Source organism: Papilio machaon, chromosome 27, assembly GCF_912999745.1.
Source record: "Papilio machaon chromosome 27, ilPapMach1.1, whole genome shotgun sequence".
NCBI classification, from domain to species: Eukaryota; Metazoa; Arthropoda; class Insecta; order Lepidoptera; family Papilionidae; genus Papilio; species Papilio machaon.
The window spans coordinates 4,687,118-4,700,937 of NC_060012.1; the positions used below are offsets into that span (position 1 = coordinate 4,687,118).

Sequence of the window (13,820 nt, forward strand, 5' to 3'; positions counted from 1 at the left end):
CCTTTAACTGGTAGAAGCAATCTGTGTCTAGGAAAAATAAAAACTCATTTTTTTGGTTCATTGTGGATACTTAAATAACTTTTATTAAAGAAAAAAAACAATCATATTTAGTGGAAGAAATAAAACATTTTACTTTTTTAAAAACAATTTTACAAGAATAAAACGTTTTACGCAGCGTCACTAAGTTTTAAGGTATTGGTGTTACAAAGTGGGAAAATTCATAAAAATGTTTGTGACACACATATTGCCACCAACAGTTAAAGGGTTAAAACCTTTTTACCAAAAAATAATTGTGGTTGTAATTTATTGTACATATTTATAAATAATTTTGTGAATAAAAGAATTTTTAATTTCATAATGCATTTTTATTTACATGTTAAACGTAACGTATATTTCTTATAAAAGGTACTTTTTTGGTTAAAGTTCAAATTATGAAGTTAAAACCTTTTCACTATACCAAAGGTAAGTTAAATAATTATATACTAGCTGTTGCCCGCCACTCTGTCCGCGCGGCATTAAAAAAAACATTATAAGTAGCCTATGTGTTCTTCTGGACTATGTTCTACATCGGTACCAAATTTCATAAAGATCCGTAAAACCGTTTTGGTGTAACCTTCGAACAAACATCCATCCATCCATCCGTCTAAACATTCGTTATGATACGTCAATTCGTCGTTAATTATACGCATTAATATTAGTACGATTTACGTTGAAAAACAAATTTGGAAAAATAAAACACGCTGTATTATAAAAAAAAATATTTATTCACTAAATTATGTAGAAAATAATACTGATCAAAGTAACTTATAAAAGTACAAAGTTGTAAAATATAACAACAAATATTAGTACAAGCTAAAATGCTACTTTTTTTTCGTCTAAATCGACAGTGGAATCCCACTGTAATAAAGAAGAAACTTTCCTACAATTTATTCTTAACAATACTAAATCCTCTTTTTGCTTGAGTTAATTCATATTTATTTTACTAGTGCTTTTGTATAAATCACTTCAATAATAACTATTTTGATCATAAACTGTTTGTTTAGAAACATCGTTGCCATGGAAACCGGTCAGAGAACCAGAGAAATCTGTCGGTGCATTGTAGTTATATCCACCTGAAAACCAAAATAAAAAATTACATACATGATGTTTGTTCTGATGAAAAAAATTAAAAAAAGTTTTCTATACATGTAATATGTTTAAAAAATAGAGTTAACAGTTTTTTTTTTATATTTTATGACATGGTCTATATGTCTTATACTTAACGAAATCAAATAAGGCTGGCTGACCCAATCCATAGACTACATAATGGATTGGATAGCAGTTAATATCTATAGATATCCAATCCATAGCCACTAACCGTGTACGTTGTTGGGATAGGTGGCCTCACCCTCGTATCTCACGTCGGCGTGGAAACCCGTCTTCCAATCCGCGTGGTATGTCACTGCGATATAAAGAACATTTTATTAGATTTAAACATTAATTTCTATAGATGGATAAGTCATTTTTTGAAGATGACAGTTTTTGCTGACAGAATTATTAGTTTAAATCCTAACCACCGCAACCGTCAGCTCCAAGATGGCGAAAATCTAATAGGCACAAAATACCATGGCTTATAGCCTGTCTATTTATAGAGGTGAGTAAATTTATATATTACTGTAGCCTTACACCGAAACAGCTGTGGAACTAACACGAATATTTGTCACAATCGCCATCGTATCGTTATCAACAAAATTTATATTTAATTTTTGCAGCACTCCAAAAATATCTGGTTTAAAGTACGCCAATAATCTCATACTAATTTTGACATAATTGAATGTCAGCCTTGTCGGAATATATACTTCCTTTGCATGTGTCAGTGTAAACCCTAAATTACCTATGCACTCTTTTTAACTACCCAAATTGCTTATTACTTTTTTGTTGATTTATAAGGTATTTTGATTGTAAAGAAACAAAAAAAAATTATGTTACGGAAGAACGGAGCATCCTGCTACAAGTATTCTATACTTAAAAGGATGCTCCAACAACTAATGTAATATGTAAAAGTGTTTCTTGTTCAAATAAACTATTATTATTATTATTACCTATCTGCGTCCGACCGTCAGGCAGGAACACCCTGTACTCTCCGCGCACTTCATGACCGTCAGACTTCTCTCTTCGTCCGTAGTCATTGCCTGAACGAGAGTCCTTTACTGAGTAACCAAACTCGTATGATTTTGGCTGAAAAACAATATTTAATACTTAGCGTTGTAATTAGGGTATTCACACTTTACGCACTAAGAGAGATATCTATATATGTATATATAAAAGAAAGTCGTGTTAGTTACACTACAGCTCAAGATCGGTCGAACTGATTTAGCTGAAATTGATGGGGAGGTAGCTTAGAACTAGGAGACGGACATAGGAACTTTTTTATTTTTTGTGCATTTTTTTATTCCACGCGGACGGAGTCGCGGGCGACAGCTAGTTTGATGTAGATTATTGTACTAACTGTGGGTTACTGAGATCAAATTCTAATTTTAAAACATATTGTTATCTCTTTTTGTCAAAGATAATAACAGGGATGACGATATGTTTGATATAAAAATTTTTGAATCAGAAACCAACGGTTAATCGACTAACTATATTATGGAAAATCGAGAAAAGAAAAACCAACTCTAAAAATATTACGTGCTTATTTGATAATTTCTATTTATTAAAAAGTTAATTAAACTTAACAACAACTGTGACTTAGATAAACTTTGAACGTATAGATACAGATTACGGAACAGAAAATGTTATAGAGACTATTTCGTAGTAAACTTTTTGCTTACGAACTACTTGTAGTTTTAAAACTAAAATCATTCCTATTATACTCAGAAAGAACAATGCTTTATTTATTCATATTTATTTTTCATTATTAACTTCGAAAACAAAATTATTAAAAATAATGTTGTATATTAATCGGCGGGAAGTTGTTGGATGCGAAAGGCGGAGGACCGCGTACTGTGGAAGGCATTACGAAAGGCCTATGCCCAGCAGTGGGCAGATAAAGGCTGTTGATGATGATTATGATGATGATATAAATCATGCTATTAGCTCAATTTAAAAAAAAAAAATTCGTAAGCCACCGTTATATACTAAAATTTAAATCTACGGCTCGTAATATAACCCTGTAACTTTAACCGTAAGTATTTACATTAACCTTTGCCAAAAGCTTAGCCATGTTGTTGTACATTATCAACAAACAGTTAAATATTTTTTTATTATAAATACTACTCCATACCTGTTATGACTTTAACGACATTGAAATTGTTTTTATTCAGATTCCAGTTTCAGTTATTAGTTAACAAGAGACATCAATTCATTGCATTCTATAAAATAAATAATATATAATTCTTATTATTATAATAAATATTTATATTATTAAATAACTCAGGTATTTATATTATTTAAACAAATAATAACTTTTCCATTTCCGTAAGTACACAGTCTGTGTTTAATTTCATTTAAAATCAGTCGTGTGGACTCAGGACTCCGGAGGGTAATGTTTCTCCTGCATATGTAAGTACTAGCTGTCGCCCGCGACTCCCGTAAAAAAACTTAATAAGTAACTTAAGTGTTCTTTCAGACTATGTTCTACATTTATGCCAAATTTCATTAAGATCTGTTGAGCCGTTTCGGAGATATCTTCAAACAAACATCCGTCTAAACATTCGTATTTATTATAATAGTAAGATGTATGTATGTAATTCAATGGAAATGAGATATTTATCAAATTAAATACACATTTCACTGGATGACAATGTTATTTACATATACACATCATAAAATTAAATTTTAAATATTTAAAAATAAAAAATATAAATATTTAAAAAATAAATATTTAAAATTTAATTTTATGATACAAACGTGTCTAAATTAAATTACACTAGCTTTTACCCGCGACTTCGTTCGCGCGGAATAAAAAAATGTAAACAAGATAAAAAAGTTACTATGTCCGTCTCCTAGTTCTAAGCTACCTCCCCATCAATTTTCAGCTAAATCAGTTCGACCGATCTTGAGTTATAAATAGTGTAACTAACACGACTTTCTTTTATATATATCTGTGATTACAGCCTTATTAAAGGTTGAATTGTTTAAATATGTTTGTTATAATTTGTTATTGTTGTAAATTTTATCAATTGTTGTAATTCATTTCCAATGAATTTCACTATACATTAATTCCATCGTGACCAGTGGGCCTAGCATAATATTTGTGACAGTCGCATTCGTATCGTCAATCGTCAGTTATAGTCAAAATTAGTATGAGATTTTTGGTGTACTTTACGCCCGATAGGGGCGCTGCACAATTTTTGTTGACGATACGATAGAGATTGTCACAATATTCACGCTAGGCCCACTGTAGCATTAACGACTGAACCGATTACGAGTGAGGTTCAATTGGTTTTCTTTCTAAGCGTTATAGATGTACAGTAGATAGTTTTTTTTTTAAATTAACAAATACTAATTAATAATACTAAATATTATTTATTTCAGATAACAATGAAACTGGTGATATTTCTCTGTCTGGTTGCTACCATAAAAGGAGCCGCAGTTAGCAAAGAAGAAAATTGCGAAATAATTTCTATAAATGGCATTAATTATGAAAGAGAAACTCTCAAAACTAATTTAGATCGTCCGTATTCGTTAGCAGTAGATTACGGCACTAATATGCTATATTTCAGTTACAGTCTGAAACCAACAGACGATGTATTTCAAAGTGTTAAAATTAATCTTTACACAAAAGAATATTCAGAAATCGAAGGCATTGAAAACGGTTTCGTACAAACCGTAGATCAAATTAATCACATACCTTATATTGGTAGTTCTAAAGGTATTTATAAATATGATTATACTAAAAATAAAGCGATTCCATTCATTGCATTTGATTCAGATATATGGGAGATATATTACAGAAATAACGTACTGTATTATTCAGATTTTCCAGCTCAATTTTTATATACAATAATAAATGGTGAAAGAATACGTTTTAAAGATTTAGATGAGATGAAAATTATACATTTCCTTATAGATGATAATAATGTTATGTTTTATACAAATGCAACAGGATTGTACAGTCAACCAAAAGATAGTAAAGATGCATATTTATATAAAGAATTAGAAAACGGTGATAAAGTAAGAGGTTTAACTATTGATATAAAAGGTCATGTTTATGCTTGTTTTGAAGATGGTATTTATAAGATAAATACAGGTACTGGTTTATTGGAACATATTTTAGAAATTGATGATGCTTTTGGTGTTGCTTTTGATAATAATAATAATATTGTTTATTCTGATGCCACATCAGTATATCATCTTAAACCGAATAAAGATAAAAATTGTAGCGGATTAAATTAACAAAATTGTAATTTAATTTTTTTTTGTAATGTTCATTTGTTTTTGTAAATAAATAAAAGTATATAAAAATGCTTATAACTATGTTGTTATTTACGTTATAATGTACCGTTTTGTTAAGACGATTGTATCAAATGAATTTTACTTACGTATTTCCTGTAACAGATTTGAAATATATATTTCTGTCCCTATTTTTTTTGAGACAATAAAAGTAATGGCAACATAATTTCTACGTTATTGTGTTGCCATTATAAAAATATACCAAGATCTTACAGAAATAATCCGGTTATTACCGGATTGGGATATTTCTGTAAGATCTTGTTACGGCTTTATTATTATAAAGCCGTGACAGCCCGAGCCGAGGGAGCCTAGTTACTCCTAAACGAGGTTTAGGCTAAGCGCCATTTGCGCCCGGCCACCTCAAGCCCGGTGAAACTGTAAATGCCTCCTCAAGGCAAACAGTGACTACTCTGTCACAAAAAAAATACAGAAATATAAATAAGGTAGCCATCAGGGCATTTGGCCAAAAAATTAGCCTGAGTTACTCCCGCAGATATCAGCTACTTTCCAATAAAAATTCCGTCAAATTCGGTCAAACCGAAATAACAAAGAAACAAATGCGGATATATAGACAGACAAAAATGTCCCTAATTTTCGCAACACATTTTGAAGCTAAATTCAAAATATACTAGTCTTCTAGTTATTTAAAAAAAAATGGGACCCATCTGCTAGCACTTCCTTTCGATTAAAATAATTTTTATCAAAATCGGACCACCAGGGGCGGAGTTTCGCGGTAACACACATAAAAAAATACAGTCGAATTGTTAACCTCCTTCTTTTTGAAGTCGGCTAAAAATAAAAAAATGGTTTTTCGTGAAGTAACGCAATTAATATTTACGAACTATGATATTTTCAATGTATGTTATATACAGACACTCCAATTTTATTAATTATATAGATATATATACGTTTTAAAACTATATCTCACTAATATTATAAATGCGAATGTTTAGATGGATGGATGTTTGTTTGAAGCTCCGGAACAGCTCAACGGATCTTGTTGAAATTTAGCATAGATGTAGAACATAGACTTGAATACAAAGGCTAATAATTAAGTTGTTTTTATTATAATTACGCACACAGAGTCGCGAACGACAGCTGTTTATTTGTACATCTAACCTTTATACAATAAACAATCTGTCGTAATAACCTTAAGATAATAAAACTAAACCAATAACAGTCGTTATATAAACGCGTAAAATGTAAGACGTATAAATATGAGACATATTATAATTATCAACTTATTAATAGTGTTATTAGAAGCAAAAATAGTAATATATTTAACAGATGGACCAATAGAAAGGATCGGACCAAGGTTATATAAGAAAGAATTGTTAACAAATGAATATAAAGATCCGATAGAATTGGCGTACGATTCTGCAACGAGAAATCTATTCTTCATGTATATGGATGAAGTGTTATTAAATTCAGGAAGAGCTTATATAAATATTATAACAAAAGAAACAAAGAAAATACAAGGAATAGTGAGGAACAAAGCAACAGCAGTCGATTCTGAAACAGGACAAGTATATTTTGGATCGAATGATGGTTTATATGTTTACGATCCATTAACGAATTCAGCTAAAAATATAGGTTTATATAATGTTAATGTATTTAAAATAGTTATAAGAGATAATCAAATGTATATAATAGATGCTAATAATCACATGTTATATAAAGTAAAAGATACAACAGTTAGTAAATTGGGGAACGCAAAAACTGTTATAAATTTCGATATTGATGGGAAAAATAATGTACATTTTGTGACAATGTGTGGTGTCTTTTGTGCTATTAACGGTGATGAAATTATTAAAAACAAAGATATCAATATAGCTTATAATTTTATTGTTGATAATGAAAAAACATATGCTATTACAGATGACGGAATACAAGATATAGATTGTGTAAACGGTACCGCGTATAAAGTTGCTGATTTGAATTTTCATCCTCGCAGTATAATATTTGGTGATTATGGTGACATTTTTTATTCATCTGATGATAGTATATATAGATTGAAACCAATAACATCTTATGTTTTGTATAATCTTTCGAGGAAACATCTTAATAATACTACATGAAAATTGATGTCATTATCTAATATATAAAATTCTCGTGTCACAGTTTTCGTTCCCGTACTCCTCCGAAACGGCTTGACCGATTCTCATGAAATTTTGTGAGCATATTCAGTAGGTCTGAGAATCGGCCAACATATATTTTTCATTTTTTTTTTAACTGCGCGCGGACGGAATCGCGGGCGACAGCTAGTTATTTATATAAATAACTAAATTTTACCCGCGACTCCGTCCGCGCGGAATAAAAAAAAATGCACACAAGATAAAAAGTTCCTATGTCCGTCTCCTAGTTCTAAGCTACCTCCCCATCAATTTTCAGCTAAATCAGTTCGACCGATCTTGTGTAGTTATAAATAGTGTAACTAACACGACTTTCTTTTATATATATAGATAATAAAAATGATTTTTTTTTTGTTATTCGTTTCATTCCACTTTTTTAAATAGGACATTTGTGTAAAAACATATTCTCATCAAAGTATTGAGATAAGAATATGTTTTGTACGACTGTTTCGATAGTGGAAACTTATTGTAAGATATGTCAATATTGTCACTTACCACTTCATGGTCATGTCCGTGACTGTAGTCCGGACCGGAGACTGGACCACGGTCGCTTGGTAAGTAACTGTTACTAGGATCACCTAAAACACATAAAAACAAGGTTGTAAACAATTGAATTTCGCGCGATTGCTATTTCTGCGGCAGTCACTCCAGTAACATCAGTCGCGCTAGTGGAAAAAGACTTTAATAGACCTTTAGTTTTGATAATAAACAAAATATATGCTCCAGGTGAGGCTCGAACTCACAACCCCGGCATAGCTCGGACACTGTCGTATAAGTACCGTGCGCTAACCAATTGCGCCACTGGAGCCCTATCTATGTATAGTTATTTTTTAACAATATAGTCAAACAAGAACATTTGAATCGGCGAAGGAGGCGCTGCTATCGAGTTTAATTCTGTCACAATATATAAAACCTACTTAGACATAAAAAAGACCAGAAAAATTACATGACAGCTGTAGTACAAAGAGAATCTTGTGACAGTTTTTTAAGATGACTTTAAATAGTTAAATTTAAATTTGTATTTACCCGTTCTTGGAGGTAAATAACTGTTGGCAAGACCAAACCCACTGGTTGGGTTATAGTTGTAATTCTGAACAGGAGGCTCACCGTACACTAAAGTCACGATTAACAAACCCACAATCTGGAAGGTAAAAAAGTACAGTTACATGGGCGTACACTCCAGTTTCACTAAGCGAATAACTGCTGAATGCTGTGCTGGTCGCTGCCGCATTATTAGAAAGGTTCCTGATATAATACTGAAATAGACAGCTCGCTAGTTTCATGAAAAAAGAGCCTTAAACTCACATCTACACATGGATTGAGTACTCGTTTAAAACTGGTATACAAATACTAAGTATTAGTATTATTCAAAATTATCGTACCGTTATATTCGAATTTAATGATTAAATGATATCTAGTTAAAAAACACTAACAATTTCAAGAAAACATGATTGTTGATAATTCGTTCTGCATTGTTAAACGAAAGAATCGTTGTTAATTTGCATAGGATTGTGTAATTTTTACTTGAGATATATTTCTTTTTTTCAATATGCCTACATTGTATCTTTTACACAAAATTGCATTAAATACGATAGGAAATGAATTAAGTAAACTTACTTTGGTAAACATGATCTCTCTTCTTTCAATCTGTAAACAAAGAATATTATTTAGTTCTTATGTAATTTGCGACGTAAACACACATTGGTTTTAAATAGAAATTGGTCCAGACTGGTCCAGAGCCATTGGAGTTCACAGAAGAATCGGCGGTGCACAATGGCGCGAAAATAAAGTGAGCCAAAATAAAATGGTTGACAACAATAATGCTTAGAGTTTAATAGAGCTAGCTAGCTAGTGTAATAACTGCCCTGAGCGATTTCTACGGCGTCCTCTTTTTTACCATGCCTTTAGCACCTCCAAAACAGTGTTATCTGTGATTGTGAATTCGCAGACCTGTGGCGCCCCTTTCTATCTAGTGCTGTGGGCGTTCGCCCAACTACTCCCTATCTGGTCCAGGTAAACTATTTAAGAAGAAATATCGCTCTACGGGGTTACCGAAATTTGTCGTTTCTTTGCTTCGTTCCGATTTAAACGCACCTGTTGATGTTACGTGAGAGTTAATTCTATCTATATCATTAGTTTGAATATACATCACCGCTACAAATCTTTACCATCAGCGCCAAGATGGTCAAAATCAAATAGGCACAAAATTCTGTCTTATAGCCAGTCCATTTAAAGAGGTCAGTGTCTATGTGAAAAAGTTAAAAGTCTCTGTGTTATTTAGTAGAATACTGCGTGTAATTTTTTCTTTGTGACGCTTCTGTTAATATGGTTAAGGTAGAAAGGATTTAAAAATTGATTGAGTTATAATTATTTCATATCTGTGGACGGAATTTTTCGTATATAAATGTAAATAAAATCTTTCACTTTAGAAACCGTATCAAACAAATTAGATAACAATTTAATTGTGGCCGCGAGAAGAAATTTCTTCGATGATTCCTATCTGCACTTTGTTTCGTGGGAACGACTGACAGCAGGAACATTTTAAATGACGCCATTGTTTTATAATCTACATATTTAAAATTTAAAATCCACTAAAATACATTGAACGCAACAAATACCTTTATTATTTAAACTTTTGGCATTCAATTGTTATTTATTTATTAAAATGCGTAAACAGAGTATTAATTAGAAGAGTAGGTTAAGGATACGTTTCCACTGATGCAGAAAATTGAGGTGACATAAATTTAAATTACTTAAATCGACGTCCACTTTATTATTTATCTATACCAATAATATAAAGATTTGTTTGTTTGAATAGGGTCCGAAACTATTGAGCCTATTTGTAAAATTCTTTCAATGTTGGGAATAATAATGCCCTTGTGACATAGGCTATTTTTATTACTAGAAAAAGTTTTAATTTAATATTTTTATGATCTTAAGTTAGTACCTAATTGCTTTAATTCTATAGTTAATATATTTTTATTTTATATAAAGAAATATTTTGAACTAATCTTGAATTCATTCTATGAATCTAAACTTACTAAAACAACTTAAACTCAATTCAAAAGAACTAACTAGGTACTTATTTTTAGCTTTTTTTTATACAATTATTAATTGACAAAATACTAATCTTACTAATATTATAAATGCGAATGTTTAGATGGATGGATGGATGTTTGAAGGTATCTCTGGAACTGCCCAACGGATCTTGATGAAATTTAGCACAGATGTAGAACATAGTCAAGAAGAACACATGCTGCTTATAATGTTTTCTTTTCAATTCCGCACGGACGTCGCGGGTGACAGCTAGGGTCTAATAAAAAGATAGCTGTCGCCCGCGACTCCGTCCGCGCGCATTTAAAAAAAACTTAACAAGGGTATGAAAAATAGATGTTGGCCGATTCTCAGACCTACTCAATATGCTCATAAAATTTCATGAGAATCGCTCAAGCCGTTTCGGAGGAGTTTATCCACAAACACCGCGACACGAGAATTTTATATATTAGATAAATAAACACAGTTCCAGATATAATGTTTAACTCACCTTTATAAAAAAAACACTATATAAAACGCGGGAACACGCACTAAATGTCAAAATGTAGAGCAAACACAACACTCGGTCGTTTTGCAAACACTGCGCCACAGACTGTAAAATGTTTTGTTTTTATACACAGACTGAGAGAGGGCGCATCTCTGGACTTCACAATCTTTATTTCACTGTATTAGAGATAATCTGTTACGTAATTTCGAATCAAAGTTGGGTAACAAATCACTAATTGTCGCTCAGAGTTGTTAATCGGCCCCTAAGGGAGTCCTTTAATGATATGAGGCTGTTGAGAATTATATATACTACTATCTGTCGCCCGCGACTCCGTTCGCGCGGAATTAAAAAAGAATAATAAATAATTAGTGGCCTATGTGTTCTTCAAGACTATGTTCTATATCCATGCCAAATTTCATTCAGATCCGTTGAGGTGTTATGGAGACCTTCAAACAAACATCCATCCATCCATCTAAACATACGCATTTATAATATTAGTAAGGTTTAAAGCACGTGGCACAGATTCAGCGATAAAGAGTTCATTGTCTTTACTAGTTTTTTGTGGTTAATTTTTTTTTTCGCTACTAAGAAATAAAGATATACTATACATGATCTTTTGATGAAGATTACGGATTATATTTAAGGTGAATTTCCACTATTCGAAACACGTATGACAAAACATACTATTGTTTCTCTCTCTTTAGAAATAACAAAAAAGTAGACGAATCCATGTTTTTTTTTTTATTTTATTTCGATAGTTCGAGAATGGAATTCCACGGATACATACTTATGTATACCGGTAAAACACATTACCCTCCTGTTACATGCGATAACAAAACCTCCAGACTCAAAGTTCAGTAGTAGATAACAGTTACAGTAGTCCCGGTGCGTTCCTTTGAAGATCCTGGGACTCTCACAAGTTGCACTTGAAGATAGTCACCGAAGGGGTAATAGTGAGTCAAGTCTCACCTAACCCTGTTTTTCCTCCAAAAGGCAAAATATCTTTTGAAGATTTAGACCTCGAAAAAAAAAGACTCAAGGCCTCCCAAGACTCTGAGTGCTAAATCTACACTTAAGAGCTCATTTAATGTCCACTTAATGATTATGTGCTGTAATCTTACATCTTACTAATATTATAAATGCGAATATTTGAATGGATGGATGTTTGAAGCTATTTGGAGAACGACTCAACGGATCTCGATTATATTTGGCACAGTTGTAGATCATAGTCTGGAAGAACACATAGGCTACTTATTATGTTTTTTTTTAATTCCACACACGAAAGGAGCCGCGGGCGATAGCGAGCAATACACATTATACTATCAGATATTGTTGAGAAAATCCTTGAGTAAAACGAAACCAGATATACCAAGCACATGGGAACTGTCAATGAATGGAAATTGTTCTTATTACATGTTGTATAGAATGCAAATTATAACATATTCTAGTAATTAGTAGATCATGTTAGCGACTTAACTAAAATTGTAATCTACACGTTCAGGTTTGAAACCCACCATGTATTTTTCGTATAACACATAAGTACCCGACGTTCTTACCATTGTAAGGATTGCAAATCTGGATATCTGAGATGATTATACATACTGTAGTAACGTAAGATTGTAAATAAGAGAAGGCGCTGTCTCCTGTAACACAGGTTACACTTAGCACAGGTGACAGAGCTCTATTAAATTTGTAAAAATATATTTAGTTCAATAGAGAATTTTTTATTTTAATTAAGATTTTTAAAATTCTGTGTGAAGAAAGCTAACCCACACTGGGCCTTTTTTTTTTTTTTTTTTTTTAAGTCAGGAAATGCGTTTACGCACGCCTACGCCGGGCTGTGCAATGGCGTAGGGAGTGTGGGACTCGCCGGCCACAGAAGGTGACGGGAATACCCACTAAAACCTGACTGCCCTCTAACGCATTATGGCGGGCGCCACGGGAACGCTTTAGCTTTCTTCCGTGGCCCCGCCTGAACCCACACTGAGCCTGGGGCAACGTGATTAAATAAGACATATTAATCTTTAACTTATGATAGGTTTAAGATGTTTGAAGTAGCTTCTGATATATTTTAATAAACACAAACATTTAAACATCTAGCATGTTTATTAGTATTCAATATTTTAAAGAACTGACAAAAAAATCTAGTCACTTAATTCTCTAATTCGTCATCATCAGCTCACTATATGTCCCCACCGAGGGGCTCGGAGCCTACCCTAAGTTAGGGGTGACTAGGCCGTCAACCATAGCCCAGTGCGATTTGACTTCACACGTATCTTTGAATTTCTTCTCAGATATATGCAGATTGCATCACGATGTTTTCCTTCACAGTAAGGACGTCGGATTAATGTACATATGTAAATCGAAAAACACATTAGTACATGGCAGGATTCGAACCCAGGACCTGCAGATTGCAAGTCTAGTGCTTAACCCCTGAACCACCAACGCACTCTCTAATTAACCTGATGAAATTAAAATTTAATCTAAAACATTTTGAAACACAATATGAGTAATCTACGATATGACCACATAAGGGTCTTGCAACCGCAATATATGGCAACTCTGATGCCTAATACAGATTGTACCGAAAACAGAATTAGGTTTAAAGCTTGCAACACCGAGATGGATTGTAGTATTCAGATCGGGTTAGTATTGCGTAGTCTCGTTAACTTTATTACCCATGACCAAAGTAATATAGTGGGCGAATCTCCACT

General features: G+C 32.5%; 1 protein-coding gene and 1 non-coding gene across 2 annotated transcripts; both read right to left on the bottom strand.

Annotated features, from left to right (window-relative positions):
* Window positions 1–984: 984 nt before the first annotated feature.
* LOC106711046 (pro-resilin) lies at window positions 985–11,190 on the bottom strand. Its single transcript, XM_045684748.1, has 7 exons — window positions 11,110–11,190; window positions 9,183–9,212; window positions 8,592–8,706; window positions 8,061–8,143; window positions 2,082–2,217; window positions 1,358–1,441; window positions 985–1,112 (listed from the first exon to the last, which is right to left on the bottom strand). Exons 2-7 carry the CDS (start codon window positions 9,192–9,194, stop codon window positions 1,006–1,008), a joined length of 537 nt encoding a protein of 178 aa, XP_045540704.1. The 5' UTR covers window positions 9,195–9,212; window positions 11,110–11,190; the 3' UTR covers window positions 985–1,005.
* Trnai-uau lies at window positions 8,284–8,373 on the bottom strand. The gene is given in 2 exon segments: window positions 8,284–8,319; window positions 8,336–8,373. It is a non-coding gene; the product is annotated as a tRNA-Ile (tRNA).
* Window positions 11,191–13,820: the final 2,630 nt, after the last annotated feature.